General features: G+C 44.1%; 1 protein-coding gene across 3 annotated transcripts in view; it reads right to left on the bottom strand.

Moving 5' to 3' along the window:
* The window catches only part of PIGZ (phosphatidylinositol glycan anchor biosynthesis class Z), a 131854-nt gene that overhangs the window by 22037 nt on the left and 88712 nt on the right, over window positions 1–21105 (bottom strand). For all 3 annotated transcript variants that reach the window (XM_069618619.1, XM_069618620.1, XM_069618618.1), the window contains one exon: window positions 15122–15312. In XM_069618619.1, the coding sequence (XP_069474720.1) occupies window positions 15122–15312 (191 nt within the window). The remainder of the gene's footprint in view (window positions 1–15121; window positions 15313–21105) is intronic.

The raw sequence follows: 21105 nt of genomic DNA, 5'->3' as shown, positions 1-21105 counted from the left end.
GCCCGGGCAACCAGATGAGGTGGAGGACCAGTAGAAGGGGAAGACGGAGGATAAAGGAGGGCCAGAAGATCAAGGCAGTCTGTGTTGGTTGGGTGAGGTCAAGGGAGGAGAAGGCAGACCATGAGACCAGGCAGAGGATGGACTGTGCAGCAGAGCATGGAGGTGGATTATAGAGAGCATGTGCAAGGTGAGGTAGTGGTTGATGAGAGAAAGTGGTACTTGGGTGTGACAGTGCATGTAAGGTCAGTGAGTGACACTAAGCGAGAGAGTACGGGCATGATTGAGATTGTGTGAGGTGATTCGGAGTGTGAAAGTTGGGGGACTGTGGGAGAATGTGTGAGTGGAGTGAAAGGAGAGTGTAGTGTAGAGTACTGGGAGGATAGTAGTGGGAGCAGAGTGCAGCAGAGTACTGGGAGTGTAGTGGAGAGCAGTAGTATTTTTATTTAAATTGTAGAGTGCTTTTGCCAAAGTGCTTGACCACAGATAATTTACAATGGTACAAAATATTTATGAAAAAGTAATGCATCTGAATTAAAGACTGAGAGATAGATAAAATAAGGTGTTTTTTCAGCTCAGTGTGAAGGATATAAAAAGAGGGTGAAGCATGGATGGGTAATGGTAGGACGTTGCAGTGCTGAGGGGCCCAGAGTGAAAAGGAGCGAAAGTGTGAGGAGGCACATAGAGGTTTAGGGATTGAGAGAAGAAAGATAGATTGCGAACAAAGAGAACAGGTAGGAGTATAAAAAGAAACAAGAGAGCAATGATAAGAGGGGGCAAGACCATGCAGGGCTTTATAGGCAAAGGAATGAAAGTGGGATAGACGTTAAAGGTCAAAGAGAGGAGGGAGGCAGAGAAAAGTGCAGGAGTAATGGAGCAATGAGAGGTAACTGAAGCAGTAGATGGATAGCTGAGTTAAAGACAGAGTGGATCAGGGTTTAAGGAGAGGGAGGCAGCCCAAATAGAAGAATAGAGCAATAGTTGCGCTGAGAAAAGATGAGTGAGTATATCAACAATTTAGAAGGCTGAAAAAAGAGAAAATTAAAGGCGTCGCAGGGATTGTAGAGGTGAGAACGGGCAGTGTTGGGGATATGAAGGGAAAAGGAGAGAAGTGGCAAAGATAACTCCAAGGTCACGGGAGGAAAAACAGATGGGGAGAATAGAAGGAGGGAAGAAGAGACCAGAGGAGGAGAAGGGGGAGGCAGTGGGAAAGTAAAAAACCTTGGTTTTAGAGGGGTTAAGATGGAGAAAGCAAGAGGCCATCCTGGATTTGACTGCCGAGGGACAAGGGTATAAATTATCATGAAGAGATGCAGTGAAGGAAGAAAAAGAAAGGAACATTTGTGTGTCATCAATGTAAATGTGACACGCAAGAGCCGAGGAGGACATAGAGGTATGGTGTAGAGGGAGAAAAAAGAGGGAACTGAGAACAGAATCCTAATGAACTCCATAGAGAAGCAGGAAGGAAGGAGAGTGTTGAGAAGCCCAAGAGACAGAATGCGAGTGGTTGTAAAGGTAAGACTCAAACCACTTTAGGACAGGCCCAGAAAGGCAGAGTGAGAAAAGAGAGGAGAGACAAATAGATCGATCAACGGTGTCAAACGCTGCAAAAAGGTCGAGAAGAATAAGTAAGGAATTGGAGTCATGTAGTAGTGTAGATTCAATGGAGCGAGCCGGACAAAACCCAGATTAGAGAGGGGTTAGAAGCGAAGGAAGGTGGAGAAAAGAGGAGATTTGAGAGTAAACAACCCTCTCAAAACCTTTAGATAGAAAGGGCAATAGAGAGATAGGTTGAAAATTAGACTGTCAGGAAAAGTCCAGGGAAGGCTTTTTAAGAATAAGAATAATGACTGCATGCTTAAAGGAAAAAGGAAAAATAGAAGAAGCAAGAGAGAGATTGATTAAAGTGAGGAAAGGAACCAGAAGTGGGTAGACTGAAGGTATCATGGCAGAGGGAATAGGGTCAAGAGCAGTGGGTGAGCCCGAGCAAGATATGTGGATGTGTCTAAGTCAGATAGCAGGGAGAATGAGGTAAGAGAAGGAGAAGAGGAATGGGTATGGGGAGGGGAGAGAGAGAGAGACGGAAAGGGTGGAGGTAAGGGCAAAGAGGGAAACACAGAAGAAGGAAAAAGGTTGGTGGGAGAGAGAAAGCATAGAAGTCGAGAAATACTGTGTTTTCGTAGAGCAGAGTAGTGTGTCGTAGGAGTAATGAAGGGATGATAAAGTGAGAAGATAGTTGAGAGGATTAGTCTTCCAGCAGAAATTATAAACTGCCATTTTGTTTCTCAGTGCAAACAATTCCTGCGGTAATCCCACGGAAAGCTGAAAAAGAAAAGGGCTCAAAATAATGTTTGGAGGAATACCTGAGAGTAAGAACAATCTACAATTTATGCATTCCCAATAATCTCCAACGGAATTCGATGTTAGCCAAAATGTGGTTGGAATTTTTGGGTGTCTCAATTGACAAAGCAAAATATTCATATATGTCTGCTATCATTAAATTCACTTTGTTTGGCATGCAAAATAGTGACATGCAATATAAAATTAGGTAACGGAAGAAAAAAGAATTAAACTTAAAGAATTTCCTGAGACGGGCAGCAAAGTTGTTCCAAAGAGAGGCAACAGCTGAAGAGAGACCCATGCCTCCCACTCTGTTTGGAAAAGCATTTGACAAGCAGAGAATTGGAGTTAAAGGAGCGGAGGACTCTAGCAGAGGAGTTTTTACGAAGAGAAAGTTGGAGATAGCATGGACCCAGGCCCCAGAAAGCCTTGTTGATGATACAGAGGATCTTGATTTTCATCCATCAGCCACCAGGAGCCAATGTAGAGATTTGAGGGCTGGGAGATACAATCATTGGGTTTGAGTCCAAGGATAAGTCTTCCAGCCCTATTCTGGATTAGCTGAAGGGGGCATGGGGAACAAAGGGGGAGGTTGACAAAAAAGCCTGTTGCAGCAGTCCAGCCTAGTCAGGACCAGGGCTCTAGAGATGTTCAGCTTCTGGGAGAAGGTAATGAAAGGTAGAATGCCTGTAAGGAGGTGAGGCTGAAAGCTGGCCTTCTTAACAAGGTTCAAAATGTAAGGAGTGAAGGAGAGAGAGGAGTCAAATATGACCCCAAGGTTTTTGGTCTCACAGGATGGTGACAGTAGAGGGCCCAATGAGGGCGGCCAGAGGGTAGGAAGGAAACAGGGCACAGGTGTCCCAATAAGAAGGCTTCCCATGTTACTGTCATTGAGACAGAGATGGTTAGTCACACACAATGCCTGGATTGCGGTTAGAAAATCGGGGATGAAAGGCGGGGAGGAGAAAGTAGTAGAGGGAAGTTTCAAGAAAAGCTGTGTGTAATCAGCATAACACTGGAAATGAAGAGAGAAGAAGGAGATCAGGTGAGCCAGAGTGACGAGATACATTTTAAAGAGCCACAGTGATAGGATACAACCCTAGATAGACAGTGAGGTGGTGGAGGAGAAACAGCCCAGTTTCAGCTGAGAAGGGCGGTTAGTGAGGGAAACAAGTCAGCCAGTCCAGTGCCCAGTCTGTGATGCCAAAGGTATCATGTAGCCATTTAATGGCGATAGAATGGTTGACCATGTCAAAGGCGGAGCAATGATTGAGGAGCACCATCAATTGTACTATGATCATAAATACTACATATACTTCAATTATATAATTTCACCATATTACAAATACGGTATACTCCCCCTAGAGTACCTATAATTACTATACACATATTACTATTGTGTGTGTTGCCAATGGCGATTCTTGGGGGCATGGCCACAATATAATTAAACCATATAACAAGTACGTACAATACACCTTCAAATAACAAGACTCACCCAGAACCCCTGCCATCCAAATGATGTCCGCAGACACTAAAAGTGACCACGGACTCAGCGGCACCTGCACACCCTTTTTTCACCTATAAAAAATAGCTCCATGTCAAATTTATTCCACTCCGCCACGCGTTACAGGCCTTCTTTCTGACACCAAATAATCCCAAATATGTTTTCCAGACTTTGTTGACTGCGCTGCCTGCGGTCTCCGGCAATGTCCGCGGACAGAGCAGCACCTGCATGCCCTATTTTCACCTGTAAAAACAGCTCCATATCAACTTTATTCCACTCTGCCACGCTTTCCAGGCCTACTTTCGGCCACCAAATAACCCCAAATGTGTTTTCCAGACTTTTTCCCCACCGCCCTGTCCGCTGATCTAACACGGTGACCCCTTAAAAAAATGTGACGCACCTCATGTTTTTCACCATCTAATCAGCGGGTGCGTACGATGTCTGTGAACAGCACGCTTCCCCCTGATTGACCCAGATGTTTCTGCGGACCCCGAATCAGGAAGTGAGTCCACATACCGGACCCAGATGTCACAATTTTTTTTAAACTACTTTTTGCCAATTTTGGAGAAAAAAACTACCGGTCGAATTTACACCCATTGTATTAAAGCACACTTTCGGACCAAGCCGCTGCTCCTGGTGCGAATTTGGTGAAAATCCATCCAGTGGTTTGGGCTGTAGGCGTGAGCAAATTCTTTTTTCCATTGCGTCTATGAGGATGATTTCCACACATTTTGGGCCCCCCATTTATAATTCCCTCCAGACGAAACCACACCAAACTTCGAAAAACTATTCTGAGGGCACCATATACATTTTTAGCAAAGTTTGGTGAGGATTTGTCCGAGGGTGAGGGGTGAAGTTATAAGCTGTTGAAAAAAAGTTACCCTTCCTATGAGTTGAGCTACTTAACCATAACTACAGAGCCGCTACCGCGAGCCCTGTAATGAACACGCCAAACAGTATATATATATTTTTTTTATAGGGCGGTGGTCGCCGCTCTATACTTAAGGTAAAATAGAGTTACATAGGAAAACGAAAAACTGAATTGCTCGTGGGACGGATTTGACTGAAAGTTTGCAAAAACAAGGTTTGTCACTTTGTCACATCCGCCTCCCCCCCACCAGGACTGGAAAGTGTCAGTATCTAAAACCACAAAAACGCATAACTATCCCTCACCCTCAGAAGATTTAAAGGTCCCAGCAAATCTATTGAATTTCCAGTACCACCATTGGTAGGACTCTCGGTTTCAAAACTTTGTCACTTTCTCTACAACTCAAACAATCTTTTGCTTTTTATTCAATTTCTGTATCCATGTGAGGCCACCACAAGTCAGCTCTAATCACTGACTTGGTTCTCGAAATCCCCATGTGACCTTCATGTCCTAACTCAACCACATTTTTCCTCATCCCGCCTGGCACTAGCAAGCGATCACCTCTGTGTAGCAGCCCTCCTTGTACTAAAAGTTAATCTTTGATCCACTTAAACCTTTTCGCCATAGACACACTACCACTGGGTAAATGATCTCTTTCACCTCTCCAAAGTTCCATCACACAACATTTGACATACTGATATACACCATTTTACTCACAAGCCTTCAGCCAGTCTTGGGCAACAACAAAGTCATCAAGCAGGCATGTCACTCACCAGATGTGGCCACATATGTGTCCATGTCTCCCACACTGATGACCTGCTCACTCAAAATGAGGCCACTGATAAGCTCTTCGTTTGGGGTTAGCTCCTTTATCAGAGGGGATGCTCCATCAGTTGCCTGGGCTGAGCGCAGATTCCTTCCAAACTTTTCCTTAGTTCTTGTATTATAATCTCCCATGCACTTATGCACCTCCTTGGCAGTACGATGTTCCACTCCACAGGCATTTAACTGACCAGTCCCCTGCTGCCATTGGTGCTCATGTTCTGTGACAGAGACTGTAATGGCAGCTGAAGTATAGAGGTCCTCATCAGTGAATCTCCTCTTCCTCTGGGGTCCTTTCTCTTTAGGTGGGTGTCCTCGTTTACTCATGGTGCTTCACTCAGGAATTAAGTGGTGAAAACTAGTGCATTCATCCACAGCAGTTGAGCCACGCAAACATAATTCGAGTATCCGCCTCCAATTCACATAATGCAAGTGCGTGAAACGTGTGCACTTGTAACTAGGACAAATCACGTAGTGAGTAATGGATTCCTCGCAAATCTAATGGGCTGAGGGCATTTCCTCCAACTGCTGCCTTCTAGCATGCTCGTCCATGCCACCTGTCCTTTGCCTGTCCTTCTGTCTTAATTCACCTGTTGCCTCTGCCTATCCTCTCTGCAAAAGACCTCCTTCTGTAAAACAACTCCGGCTGCCTGGTTGTCTATATTTGGTGGTTTACCACTAGCACAGGCCTGGAGTGACTGTCTGTCCACCACAACCTATATTCTCCTGCTAAAGCACACTGAACCAGTGTACCATTGCCTCCCCAGGCATGCCTTGTCTGACTCATCTGAACACCAACACCTCTATCTGTCCATCATATCTCCTCTTTCCAGGAACACTCAGGACCTACTGCTGCCCATCCCCTCTACTATGGCTGGCTTGCACACCATGAGACCCCACCAAGGTAGTGAGGCTGAGGGCTGTCCATTTCTTAGCCACTGAGGTTGGTACCTGACAGATGAGGTCCTGAGGAATTATGAGTTTCTCTTCAGCACAGATAAGAAGCTTGGTGCCAAAGACTGTATAAGGATCTGGGAGCGCATTACAACTCCCATCAATGTGGAAGGGGTAGCAGGCCATAGCGTTGGGAATGTGAAAAAGTGATGGGAAGACATGAGGAATTGGAGCTAAACGGCAAGGGTATACATGGAGGCATGACACATTCTTGAAGTCCATTCTCGTGGCTGCCATAGGGGAACACTGTTACAGGTCCGGATCCTAGAGAAGGTGAACCCAGCGTCTTATGCGCAGGTCCTTGACATGCCGTCATGCTACCAAGCTACTGCTAACTACACACAGGGAACCAGGTCATACCATGTTATAATGGTATGGATGAGATGGCATGAATGTCTCACTTATGAGATGTGTCAAACAAGTATGTTGGGGATGCCTCATTGGCCCACAAGACCAAGACTATAAGACCATAGGGTTTACATACGTCTGGGCAAGTAGTGGGTGTAATCTCCACAAGCTGTAAAAGGCATGGGAACACATTATTCAAGCCATCATCTGAGTGAGTGTCTTGGACAGCTGAAATGTACACATGAGGCAGTGCGATGGGTTCACAAGTGATTGGCTCAAGGCTATACCATCTCATTATCTGCACACATCGCTCTCATGCAGCATGAAAGTTGCATTTCAGGGATACAGGCCATAGAAAATGTGAGAGCAGAATGTGGCTGTAGTGTTTATTGACCTACATGGGCATACAATGCAGGGCTTCCCACCTGGTAGTTGGGATGCTCATATCAGGAAGAACTTTCATTGTCCTTTGATGTTGCCATTGATATGACATTGATGTGAAGAAGTGAGGCATGTTTGTGGTGTCTCAAGGAATGGGTGATGGAGGGCTGATGGAGGGCTTCTGGAGGTGACACAAGTGAAATAAAAGTTGTCTGCGTACAATGCTCCCAGACATTCCCAGATGCAGAAAGCAAGATGTAGATACATAAGTGTGTGACTTAGAGATGAAGGTGCCATGTGACCATGCATGCTTAAAATTACTCTCTGCCTGTCCATGGATGAGCAAGTGGCTGGGGTTGAGGACTCCTTAGATGGCATGGCTGCAGCAGAGGTACAGGGAAATGATTCTTAGGAGCCAGAGAGCCTGGATACCCCAATTGAGGTGGCATTATTGGGTGTGGAAGTGGAGGAGAAAGACAGTGAGGCCCTGTGTCTAGTGGAGGATCTAAGGGGGAGTTGCATGCTGTAGACATGACTCTGTGACATGGCGGATTGGAGGACACAGTGGATTTGCCAGGACAGGTTCCTGCCCCGGGCTCACCTGCTGCAGTGCTATGTTCCTTCTCTGATGCCCCCACCCAGACAATGCCCAATTCATTGGCTAATGAGACATCTCAGGCCACAGTGCTGCCACTGTTGTTGGGAGAATTGCATTGCACCAAGGCTCTCTGCGATGCTGTATTTACCAGTCAACAGCAGGCTGCCCAGCATCACAGAGAGGAGGTCATGCTCTTCACCCACTTGGTGGCAGCACTGGGCATGGGTGGATGCCCTCCGCTCCTCCAACCTTCACTTCTGTGCCGCAGACTACCGCAATGGAGACCTCCATGCATGGCATCAGCTTAGATTCCTCCGATGATGCAAAGCCACCCATTACTCTGAAAGTGCATTTGTCCCTGGTTGACGTGGAGGTCCATACTGAGGCAGACAAGGTGACGTCCATGGCTGGACTGAAGGCAAAGGTGCAAGGGTCTGCCCCTGCCATGGTTCCCACTGGTGGACATGCAGACAATCAAGGACAGTGACATGATGGGTGTCTTTCTCTTCAGCTTATCATACTTGTGGACGGAGAACCAGCGGACACAATGAATTGCCAGGCAGCTTGAGCTGCTACATTGCAAAAGGGTGGAAAATCAGTGGAAGGCAGTTTGGTGGGCCTACCTTGGTTCCAAGTAATAATGTCCCCGCAAAAATGTCCCCATGCAAAAGATTTACTTAAAAATTGACGTTTTATGTGGAGACATTATTACATGGAACTTGCGGGAGACAGCCCCGCTGCCCCCACAAAAAAGGGGAGCAGGGACACCTCTGCAACTGCTGCTCCTAAATATATGGTCACCTATATAATGTCGCCACAAACCTTTCCTGGTGACATTATATACAACAACCATATATGTAGGGACATTATTACTTGAAAGCCTATCTGCTAACCAATATCAGCATGGAAAGGCAGACAGTCAGGAAGAGTGCTTGCACAATGGTGCCTGCTATGTGTGCACACAAATGAAGCAGCAGGAGGAGAGGCCTGCAGTCTGGGAAACTGTACTTGCCATGGTCATTGCCAAGGCCAGAGCTGAGGCAGAGGAAGCCATCTCCTGCGCTAAAACTGCCATCATTTCTGGTTCCCTCTGAGCTGTCAATGATATTAGGGACCAAAGGAGGCACGCACTTGTGCCTCTCCAAGTCAGAGAGATTCCCAACTGAGGGAGGGAGAGCTAGTGGCTCAGTTGGCCTTGGCACGTACAACTTGGTGAGGAGGACAAGGAGTTTTGATAATTTGATGGGTGGAGTTTATTTGTGTGTGACGGGATGTGTTTTGTTTGTGTAGGTTTCTTTATGCTATATGTTATATATGTTTCTAATGTGTGTATTGCCTATTTCCATTCTAAGCCCTAATGTTGCTTTTTCATTGGAGCATGTGGTGAATGTGGTTGCATTTTCTGGTATGGGTGAATGAGTCGGTTACTGACCATGCATAAATATATTTGGCCGATAATGTTCTATTTATAGAGTGATTTACTGCAATCTGCGCTGGTGGCATGCCCATGTTTTGGTTGTGATGTATAGGTTCCTTATGATGCATGGTGGAGATGAATTGTCCAGGGTTGGCTTGAGTGAGTCAAATGTAAACTGCCATGTAACATATTTGTTCAGGATTGTCTTCCATTTTGTGGTCTGGTGTGATTTCTTAAAGGATGCAGTAGTCTGTTGAGAACAATACAGTTCTGGTGACAGCTGCATATCTGCTACAGAGTTCTTCCCATTTTCTGCTCTTGGTGGGTGTGGGAAGTGCCCCCTCATTGGCAATTATCTTGCATGATTGATTTTACATGGGTCATGGGTCGTTCACTATTGATCTCAGTCGGTGGCACTGTTTGTGTTTCTTTGTATAACAGTCTATGCATGCCATTTTGTGTGCCATTCTTTGGAGATTTAACAGGCTACTTTGTGTAGGTTTCCCTTCACAGTCTGATCCAGTTTCTTGCTGAGTGGGGTGTAGATATGCATTCAGTCTATTAATGTTTAGGCAGGGCGAATGGAGCACAAATTAGTGTGTTGCCATCTTGGTATATGTTGTTTAGGCACACCTCGGTTGCAGTATTTTGTGTACATGATGTCAGTTGATTTCTGGAAGGTTTCTTTGGAGGTGGATAGTTTGGAGTAGATGTGGGTTGTGACATGGTTGTTATTATTATTGGCATGTTGATCATTTGTGTATTTATTGAGTGTGGACCTAGCTTTGGGAAGCTTCAGAGGGCTTTATAGGTGATAGGGGGGAGTGCATAGTGAGGGAAGTTGATTACAAGGGGTCACATTCAACAGAGCAGGGAGATCGAAGAGGGGATGGGATATGATGAGCAACTAGGCAGCAAGGGATCCACAAGTAACTAAAGGAGGTAACAGGGGGAATAAGATGGACCAGTCTCGGGTTAGGTGAGGAGTGGTAGGTGGGTGGTCGGAGATGTTGTGGAGGATCAATTGCTTTAAGAGAATGGTGTTATGCTCCTACATGAAATGTAGACGGGTGTGGGCAAGACATGAGTTGATAGGGAAGGGGAGTTCCTGAGTCTTGGGGGTATAGGCAGAGAATGCTTGTCTTCTTGGTCTTTTGTTCACGCATCGGCAGAGTATGGTAGGCCTTCAGAGATGCAGTGGATGTCAACGAGGTAGATTTCAGATGTGAGGGAGATAGCATTATTAATGATACAGGGGGATTTGAAGGGGATATGCGCTCTCTAAGTGATGCTGCAGCAAGCAGGATACATGTCTGGCTCGTCACCAGAAGGCCTACCATAAGGGCTTGCTTGGACAACATTCAGGTGATTGAGAACCAAGGCGTGGACAGCAGATTAGGAGCTGTTTACTGGGATAAGGGAATTTTGTTTTCTTATTAGAAAAAGTTGCTACAAAGCCTTTTGGGTGTTCCGTGATGTGTGCTCTATAGTGGATAGCTGTCATTGTATAACCCAAAGGGCTTTGCGCAGGTGATCATCTGGTGTATAAAGCCCTTGAGGTTCGTAGCAGAGAGGCGGGTCTGAATATCAGGGTGTTGGGTTTTGTTGGTCAGCTGTAGTAATTCTGTCTTGGAGCAGTTGCGCTTCAGATAAGCACTGCACATCCATCACTTGATCAATGTGAGGCAGACCTTCAGCCTGTGGATGTATTAGATGAGGATATCTGGATGCAATGCTGGGTGTCATCTTTGTGTCAGTGGATGTGGATGATGTATGGAGCCAGGAGGGCTCTGAACGATTCCATGTAAAGGTTGTAGATATAGGGGGAGAGGATGGATCCTTGTGGGAATGCAATGGTGATGGATAGAGTTGGTGATCTGGATATACCCATTAGTACCGATTGGTGCTAGTTAGCAAGAAAGTATTTGAACGAGTTGAGGAAAGTCTTGCTGATACCCATGTTGCAATGTGGAATGTTGGTGAGTGTCTGGTGATCTACCATGATGAACATGGACGAGAGGTGGATGAGAACCAGGATGCAAGGATGTGCAATGACAAGGATGTTAAGGCCATCATCAATCGCCTTCATGTTAGCCGTTTCCATGCTGCATCTGGGTCTGTAGCCAGATTGGTAGGACTGAAGGAGGTTGTTAGTGTTGATGTGTTGGAGGAGTTGGGTGCCTGCAGATTTCTGAAAGATCTTACCTAGGAATGAGTGATGGGTTGGTAGTTGGTGAGGTTGTAGGGGGCCAGTGATGGTTCCTTGGGAAGCAGACAGTTTGGAGACACACGTTCATGGACAGTGGACCTTAAAATAGAGGTAAAGTGAAAGATATTTCTTATTTACAATAGTATCAACAGTAATAACGTTAAGTACCACGCTAACACACGGTATTATTGGAATAGGTAGAAACCAGGAATAAATCTCTGTGCACTGTATGCGCTGATCGAAATCCTGTGCTACAAGAGAAAGAAGGGAACAAGGGACTAATATGGGGGCGGACGCGGCCAGAATTCAGGTAAAAGCAGTAAGCTAACTTACACTTATTGTAAACTGAAAAGAGTGTAAAACATTGCGCAAATACAGATAATTAGAGTGTGCACACTTACCTTTCAGGCTATCCACTTCCAAGACTACATATACTGGAAACTCTTTTTGAAATCTGGAACAGCCTTATCATACAGACTGATGATTACATGAATACACAGGTACAGTTTTGAACTTATGGGAGGTAGAATCATTACATAGGCGCACTGATCGAGTAAAACATTAACACATATTTCACATTATCCACAGACTGCCATTAATGAACTGGTGACAACAGGAATAGATGACGTTTCCATGATTTCACAACGGAATAGTTGGAACAAAACAATAAGGAAAATTTTGGAACATAATTGTCTAAAGAAATGTTTAATTTTGTAATGTTGGAATGAAGAATTGTTGAAAATACTTGGTGCTGTACCAATTAGAAATTATTTGTTGCTCTTGAAGAAGAGAGGGAAATCTCTCGAAACGCGTCCAGCTAATAAGTAAACATTTTTGTTTTTGAAGTTTCTAAAAGTGTTACGTTGAACTGTTATTCTGAACTCACTTACTGAGTGAAAAGAACTCATGTAAACATTGAAAATATGTTTATTCAAATTATTTTGTGAAACGTTGAAAATCACCACTAGTAAAACAGTTGAAATATTTTGACTGAATGCCTGAAATTGGTCTTTGTGAATTCTGACTGCATCAAAAAAAAAATTCGATAACCGGATAGAACAAACATATTGAAATAGTGAAAACACTAAGTTTTGTTTGGAAAGTCATCTTTTCACTATTGAATGGTGTGCAGGAGACAGGAGTTCCTATTACCGATAGGAACTTCGTTTCGGCCACATACAATATGGCCTTCAGGGACCTTAGGCTGGCAGTCAGGTCTTCCATGTTGATTGTCTTGTAAGTTGTCCCAGTAGTATTGCTTTTGCAAGATGGGATGTCTGGTGTCCTGTCAACTGTGGCATAGGTGTCTATCTGCTGCCAAGTCTGGCTGATCATGTAGGTGAAGTACAACTTGATGGCAGTGGTTTTATGACTGAAGTGCTCTACATGTGGGCCGAGGACAGGGTTAATGCAATGGCTTTCACTAGGACTTTGCTTTTGTTGTTGATGTTGACTATTGTGGTCTGGTAGTAGTTGGACTTGCCAGTGGTGATCAATCATCTACTTGTGGCACAGAGTCCCTTGAGAAGTGTGAGGTAGGATGCAGTGCGAGCTTGTGACCAAGTCTTTTGATGTTTTCTGATGATTTGGTTGAGTTTGAGTGTTACGGGGTGCCAAAGGTTTAGGCTTGGTGGTGCGTTGTCTCACAAGGGCATGCCAATTTATGGGGGTTGCAAAAGATTAGTTTTTTGTGAAATGAGTTGGATTCCTGGTTCATCTGAGGTATAGCCCATGTGAAACTGAAGTAGGTGAGGTCTTCCATAAAAGCTTCGTCTGTGAATATACTGACTGGTCTGTCGGCTTGTTTGCTGGATTTCCAATGGGTGTGCTTGACTTGGGTGGTGTGATTAATGTCAAAGTGGATTGCCAGATGGTCCGACCAGTACCCCAGGATTTTGGATGTACAACAGAAGGTGGGTAGTGTGGTGATGATAAACACAAGGTTATGATCTTTTCTGTGCAATGTTACTTTCATGAGCTATGCGTGGTCCAGTGTATCAAGGAAGCATTGGCGATCTTCCTTCATAGTTGTTTTGTATATGTCATTGTACTGTTTCTTGGTTATCTCCATGGCCAGCTCCATGGGCTGGTGGCAGGTGGTTATGGCAGCTGCAAAATTAATGTTGAGTGTGGGCCTGCTATGTGTGGCTCAAATGGGTAATGTAGCATTTTAGTGGTATAGGTGTTGGTTGTGCAGTCTGCAATGTAATTAAGTTTGCAGTATTTGTGATGTATGCTGGGGTCACTCACTCTTTCAGGTGCTTCATGTTTCAATAATGAGGCATTTGGTATGATCGACCCACTCTGTGGCTGCTTATGCCTAGTTAGGGAAGGGGGGCTGATGTTTGGTGAGGGGGCACTAACTGGCTGCCTTGGCCTGTTGGGGGCCTGTTGTTTGGTAAGGGGGCACTCACTGAGCATTGGGCTGTTAGGGGCCGGTTGTTTGGTGAGGACACCCTCACTGGCCGTGTTAGGCCGTGTGGAGGCCTGTTGGTTGGTGAGGGGCCATTTGCTGGCCGTCTTGAGCTAGTGGGGGGTCTGTTTTGTAGTGAGACATTGCCCATGATGACACCACTCACTCACTCACTCACTCACTCATTCCCTTCACCTTTTTTGCGAGGCCATCACAGGGCAATCTGCATCCAAGGTGCAATGTTGGGCTGGCCTGGGAGAATGTTCTAGCTGTGTACGGCGCTACTATTTTTACTCAACGCTGTTGGGTTTAGGCCTCATTTTCTTTATCAAATCAACCTGCCACGCAATAGTTTTGTGTGGCGCAATCTTAGAGATGCCTCTAATACTTTGCACTATTTTAGGAATTTTTTTGTGAATGAGGCCCATACTGTCTACACAAGATTTTATGCACAAGAGATTTCAAGCACAGGCCATTCCAAAAAAAAGACATACCATTAGTAAGACATTCTAAGAACAAGCTATTCTCAAGACAGGAGATTCCAAGCACAAGCCCTTCCAAAGTTATACCGTACTCATGTCATTTCTTTAGCGTAGAAAAGATATTCCTTGCACCACACCAGGCATCCCATGTTTGTTTGTTTGTTTATTTGTATGGCGCACACAACCCAGAGGTATCTGGGTGCCATTCACACAAAAGGTTACAAGTATACTTTCAGCTTAGTTACAGTAGATACAAAAAATACAATAGCTACAGTGGATTATACACAATAGATGAGGAAATATATACAAAAGTACAGAAGAGAATAAAATGGTAGTCAGGAAGAAGTTACCTGGCAAAGTCGGAAAAGTCAGATATCCTCGTATGTACAGGACTAGAGCTAACCATTTGTGTCATTCGTAACAAGCCACTTTATGGTACTGCGCCTGAACATGAAGAAAGGTTGGTTGGCTCTCAGTGAGGGAGGTAAGGTGTTCCATGCTTGCGCTGCCATAACAGGGAAGCTACTTCCCCCTGCTTTTTTTAGCTTAAATCTAGGCACGACCAGACATGCTGAATTAACTGTCCTAGTAGGACGTGTAGTGGATTTTTTAGTGATTCATATGAAAAGATTCTAAGCACAAGACTTTCCAGTGACGTGACATGCCATGCTCATGTCGTTCCATGTGCACGCTCTTCCAAGCAGATGACTTTCCAAGCGCAAATTATTCCACGTACAGGACACTACCTGCTCTAATCTATATATTTAGGGAAAAATAAACCCCCTTACCTGCCATGACCTCGGGTGACTGGAAGAACTCGTCTGGGTGGATATAACTGCTTTGCGGAAACAGGCACCAGGCAATTCTGAGAAGGGCCAGCGCTGCCCAGATCATCCTGGTGGCCGCCATGGACCGGTTGTAGCGCCCCAAACCGAGGACTGCAGTGAAGCCTTTTAAAGCCAAATCTTCAACACGTGCCCTAGAGGAAGTAGGCAGATTCAGTGAGTAAGACGTAATGCAAAGAGGCGTTTGAGAACCTGGATAAATATCAGGACGCAATACATTGCTGTGTTGCTATAGGATGTGGTCTCGCTTCACTGCTCCTTAGCGTTCCCTTATGGTACTCAAAAGGAAGGAGGACGTCTGCAAATGATGCATGAGTGCGGGGGACAACAGATCCCCTTTTCCCCATTCCATTAAGAAGTAAAAAGCTGTTGATTTGTGTCTGAAAACGTCCAACTTTTATATTTTTGATCTCATTAGAAAAATATATGTATATAATATATGTAATACATATATATATATATTTATGCACACACACAATTTATTAATTTGATCGTTTGACATGCAAAGCCTTACAATAATCAGAATAAAAACAACGATCCAATTAACAAATATGAAAATATAACTTCACACGACACTTGGGCGATAGAACAAGCCTTTGCACTGCCTCTCTGCTAAAAACAACAACAGGAAATTAATCAATTGGCTGGGAATTACAATGTGATGACACTGCAAAGAATACGAAAATAGTAAACTTGTGTAAAAAATAGACACCAAGAAATGTCAAATACCAGGGAGCCCTTAGCATTGCGGGTTTCAAGGAGTAGAAGATGGTCGCCGTATTTGAGTTTCTCACTTGTGGGTGTCTGACAGTATGGACGTTAGTTTTTAAGCCTCGGAGAGGGCAAAGCCCCCGGCTGAAGGCACAAAGAACATTTTCATTACAACCAAGCGGAAGGAGGCCCAGTAGGGGGAGTGCGGGCAGTTTAATCGATGCCATGCATTGTCAGGAGGCTCACGCAGCCGTTTGGATGTCACGAGGCACACGCTGTTGTAAACAGGACTGTAAGGGTGTTCCGCCCATTCCAGAAAATGTTGGAAAACCGTTTACGCCAGACAAACTGTGCCATTTGTTTAGAAAAAACACAACAGCACAGTATCTTGCAGAATTGAAAACCCGGATGAAAACCCTTCTTTGAGCAAATGATTTTTGGTGGTTAGCTTTCAAACGGATTTAGGCCTCTTCGTTCATGCATATGGAAGAACGGTTTGATTACATATGTATGTGAAGGGTAAAGATTCGCTCAGTTTACACACTAATGAAGGATTTGTTTGCATTTTATTGGGTATAAAAGTGAAGTGAAAGTTTGGTGACAACAGGAGTTTCTGGCTGTTCGGTGTCTGTTTGAGCCATTCAATTAAACATCATTTCAGTTTTAATTTGCCATTTTTTTTGCAAACAATTCTGTTCTCTGAATTATTACAATTAAATATTGATAAAGGGCTACTGTTGCTGCCTTTTTACAGCCACATATTCTTGTTTATGTTGCATATGGATGTGTGGGATTTATAAAGCTTGAACCCAGCTGTGGAGCAACAGAGTGCGGGGCATGGGGAACACTCCAACGATAGAAATAAAATATCAAATATCAAATAGGGGGAGTAGGTGAGCTGGGAGCTACAGACAGGGAGAAGTAATAGGGTCTGTTTATTATTCTTTTTTCTTTTTTCTTCTTAAAAATCTGGAGTTGTTGGTTATGCTTACCGTTTAGAAACATTAGACATGTTTTTTCTGGAACATTAAACAAGTAAAGTTATAAGAATTTTACAATTGATTGGTGGAGGTTGTTCAATATGGCGATTCAGACAATGATTTGTTTTTAAAATATATTATGTTCTGTTTAGGGCGCAGTAGAGAAAACTGCGAGGTCAACAAAAAAAGAGACCATTATAGAACAAAGCACGTTCAGGCATAGAATAAACAGTAAGAGAAATGAGTGATTATGTCGGAGCTGATCAAAGGATATGGAAAGAGGGACGTGGGTGGAGAAATGGAAAGAAAATAGGTAAGAAGGGGTCAAAAAAGCAAAGAGAAGAAAGCCATGAGCACCAAGTCGCCCAGTGTCAGCAGGTGGAAGGCCAACCAATGTTCATCTTAGTGGTCCAAAGCCTCTTTCTAAATGTCTGTGAAAATGGGACTCTTCCCTCTCAGCATAGAGGCTGGAGAACTCATTTGCTGGAGCCATTGGACTATTTCAAACCTCCACCTGTGATTTTTGCCAAGAGCACTGTGATGCTATTCCTAAATCGAAAGCTGAATAAGACGCTGAAATTGATATTAAATATGTTTAGCATTAATAAATGGTTGGTACTCAGTCTCATCTGCATAACCAATTATAATCCTGTCAGCAGGCTGTGTAATAGGGGAACAAAAGCACACATCATCCGAGATAGTAGACCTCCTACTTCAAACGTGCACCCTCCCTTACTCATTGGTTGTTTTTCCTTAGACCCTATCCTTTCCTGTTTCCCCGCTCCTGTCCTTTTCCCTCTTTTCCCTCTGATTGGCTGGTGGAGCCTGGCTCTGCCCCATCAGGAGACCCTTTCTCCCAATCCCATGCCTGAACTCAGGATCTCTGCCCCCTTCTCCAGTTCCGCCATTGCCACATGCAGCTGCTCGGTACCCCTACAGGTAAGTGGACCCCGTGGCCCAGGAAGTACCCCACAAACCCTGTCTACCCAGGCAAATGGCGGTTTGGGTTGCTGTGGCCTGGATTACTGTGTTCTAAGTAGCTGGGACCAGGCCGGTGTCGCTGCACTGCAGGGAGGTTGGTGCTGAATTGCATGGGTCAACTCTGTATTCTTCCTGGGGTCGGGTTGTGGGGTGAAAATACAGACCCAGAGGGACAGAGATGGAGAGGGCATGCTAGACCCCTATTGTGAGAGTGAAGCTGGCTAATGTGGAGTCCCACTAAAATATAAAAGCCAGTACAAAACAGTGATTCTTGACATAAGTACTGTTGAAATGAAAATAAATGGGCCTAGTTCAATTCTACTAAAATGGACAGGTGCACAAGTGAAAGGGAATCTACCTGAGAGCTTAAAACTGCTGGATATGCCCAATGAATGGGAAATGACATGTGGTGCTGCACATACAAACTGGTGCCTTTTCTTCATGTAAACTGGGAGAAGGCACCTTTTGACAGATTCAAAACTGCAGCATTACACATGGGAAAACATACATTGAAATGCTAGGCATGTGAAAAAGGCCTTACATTTAAAAAGTGAAGCCAAGTGACATATTTCGGAGAAAGACACTTTTCACAAATAAACAGACATTTAAATGGAAAGGCTTACTTGTTGGAGAAGTAAACAAGGATTTTATTTGTAACTGTGGCCTATGTCTGAATAATATCAAAAGTGAACTTGTATCTGTCCAAACTGTATATAGAGAAATATTGTATTATAAACAACATGCCCAGACATGATTCTAAATGTATTGATTTATTTATTTTGATTTTTTATAGAGCACCACACGCACGCAGGCCTCAGAACGCTACACAAAACGAAACTTACAAACTTCAATAACAAAAAAATAAACAGAAGAATAAGGAACAGACATAAGACATCCAAGGGAGTCCCCATAAGCAAAAGGCATTTGGAGCGTATCAGACTGCAAGTCTACGATTGGAGGAACCCATTGGCAAATAATTACAAGTACTTAAAACCCCAGGAAGATGACTAGTTCCACACCCAACCAATACACAGTCCCTGTTCTTAAGGGTGCGCCAGCCGTCAATTTTTACTCTATGTAGGAACTTTAGGTCGAGAGTTCTGACTACACCCGGACCCGTTCTAAGGCGAAGCCATGCCAGAACTTTGTTTCGTAATGCTTCCCATGGTTCTCTCGCACAAGGCTCTTCAACATTAGTGATTATAAAATTCCTGTGGTCATTGACCAAATCTCTGATCAGGCCATCCTTGGGCATTGTCATAGAAGACTTTATTAAGCGCAGGCTCTGCAGATTGGCTGGTTTAAATGTTACATGTAATCACATCTTGTTGATTTAAAGCTGTACTGTCAGAAGTATGGGTGCAGCTTGTGTTTTCCCCACTGAACTGAAGGTCTGTACCTTTTAAACTTTGAACTCAAGACCTGTGGGCTGGGCCCACTGGGAAAAGCAGGCCTGGTTCAGTTATAAATACAAATAAATAACAGAGAATTAGATCAGAATTGTGGGAGTTACAGAAAACACGGCCGGCAGAAATGACCTTTAAGGTCAGGTCTCCCCATTAGCTGTGCATTAGTGGCCAACAGAAATTACCTTTTTAGGGCTGACTCAAACTCAAGAAATGGCTTCAGAGCCACTAATGGATCTTCAAACATTGTGTAAGAAACAGACCCTGCTGATAAGCAGATGTTCGTGTCAGGTCACAAGAACAGAAACACATCTTTAAAAAAGGTTGGGGCTACTGTCAAGCTGAGGGGCACATGTGATGCCTTGACATATGATTAACATTGTGCCACCTTTTCTTTAATTAAAACAGAATTGTGTGTTCCAGTGAGATCATCCTGGACTCATATTAAAGGGGATAATAAGCCAGTCAGTACCATGTAAATATCAATCCTGTGTGATATATACAATTACAGTTATGAAGACAATTATGATTCCAGCCTTCTTACAATTCTGAGGAAATGGAAAGTGGGTGTGGTGATAGGTTATGGAAGTAAGTTTTGAATCTTGAAGGGTCAGTTTTGTGACTATTTCGTCTCAGGAGAAAATCGATGAAAATGGTAGCTCCTCCCAGGCAGGACGTGCCGAGATAAGATGAGTATTTTCCCAACTCACCATAAAATAAAGAACTCAAATATATATATATGTGCCTGCAGTTATCTCAAAGGTAAGCTAGCTGCCATGTTATGAGTTTTTAAGGACAATGAAAAAGTTAAACCAACTTGTTATTTTGGGATGATGAATATTTCTCCTACTCATCCTCCATTATCCACACCTCCCAACTCCTTCTCCTATCAATAGGCAGTGGGCGTATTGGGGGAGGGGGAGGGAGAGAGCTGGCCAATTCATAGCAATTATGATAATAATGGAGTGTCACCAGCCCTATAAGAGATCAGTTTTCAATCTGAGAGGGACTTTTTAATTTCCCTTGACTTTTCCACTCTATTGTTGGAGGTAGTCTACTTCTGAACTCTTGCAAGGAACAATCAGCAGATATACAAGGAGAGCTACCAAGGACCTAAACATTGCATGCGAGACAGAGACTGGGAAATCTAGAAGCAACCTCAGCCTGCCATTTGAGGAACCAGAGGAAGTCTGGGTGCTGGGGACTACCCTTGACCAAAGCCTTTGACCAAATCTGTGCTGTCCTCAGAGGATCCCTGCTCTTTCCTTGGATTGCCCTAACAAAGGCCTCCCATGTAAGTAGATTAATCCAAATGCTAACAAAAGTTTGTGGGGGAATCTGCCAGCCTTAGCGGATAGGGGGGTGGAACTGTGTGGACCCCTGCCACATTTTATTAAATCTAACTCAAATTAATTACCCATCAAAACCACCCTATTCATTTAAATGTAATTGTGTTGGGAACTGCTTGCCTTAATCCATTCCATTAAATTGTGGGGAGGGGGTGAACCCCTGCAGAACCTTAGCACATTGAATGAAAGTTAAATCAATTAATTCCCATATATAAAATCACAGGATGCGTGTTGTTAGAGTTCGAAACTAAGAAAGTTCATGCCCAGTGTGTTAGAGCCGGTATAGACAATAAGTACTTGGGTGACTATTTTTTTGAAACCCCTCACCTCTATACAGAAGGGGGATGTTCATTATGCCAAAATAAGTAACCCTAAAACTCTGCCCTTCAAGTGAATGTAGAGTGTGCAAAACAAAATTTCCCATTTATTTACTTGCATCCCAAATCAGAATCCCTAGGTCCTGCATTTTATGCAAATAAAAAGCCCAAAACTATTTTCCC

The sequence above is a fragment of the Ambystoma mexicanum genome, chromosome 10 (genome assembly GCF_040938575.1).
Source record: "Ambystoma mexicanum isolate Mex_15411 chromosome 10, UKY_AmexF1_1, whole genome shotgun sequence".
NCBI classification, from domain to species: domain Eukaryota; kingdom Metazoa; phylum Chordata; class Amphibia; order Caudata; family Ambystomatidae; genus Ambystoma; species Ambystoma mexicanum.
Note: the sequence above shows the minus strand (reverse complement) of the source record. Positions and strands in the feature narration are given on the sequence as shown.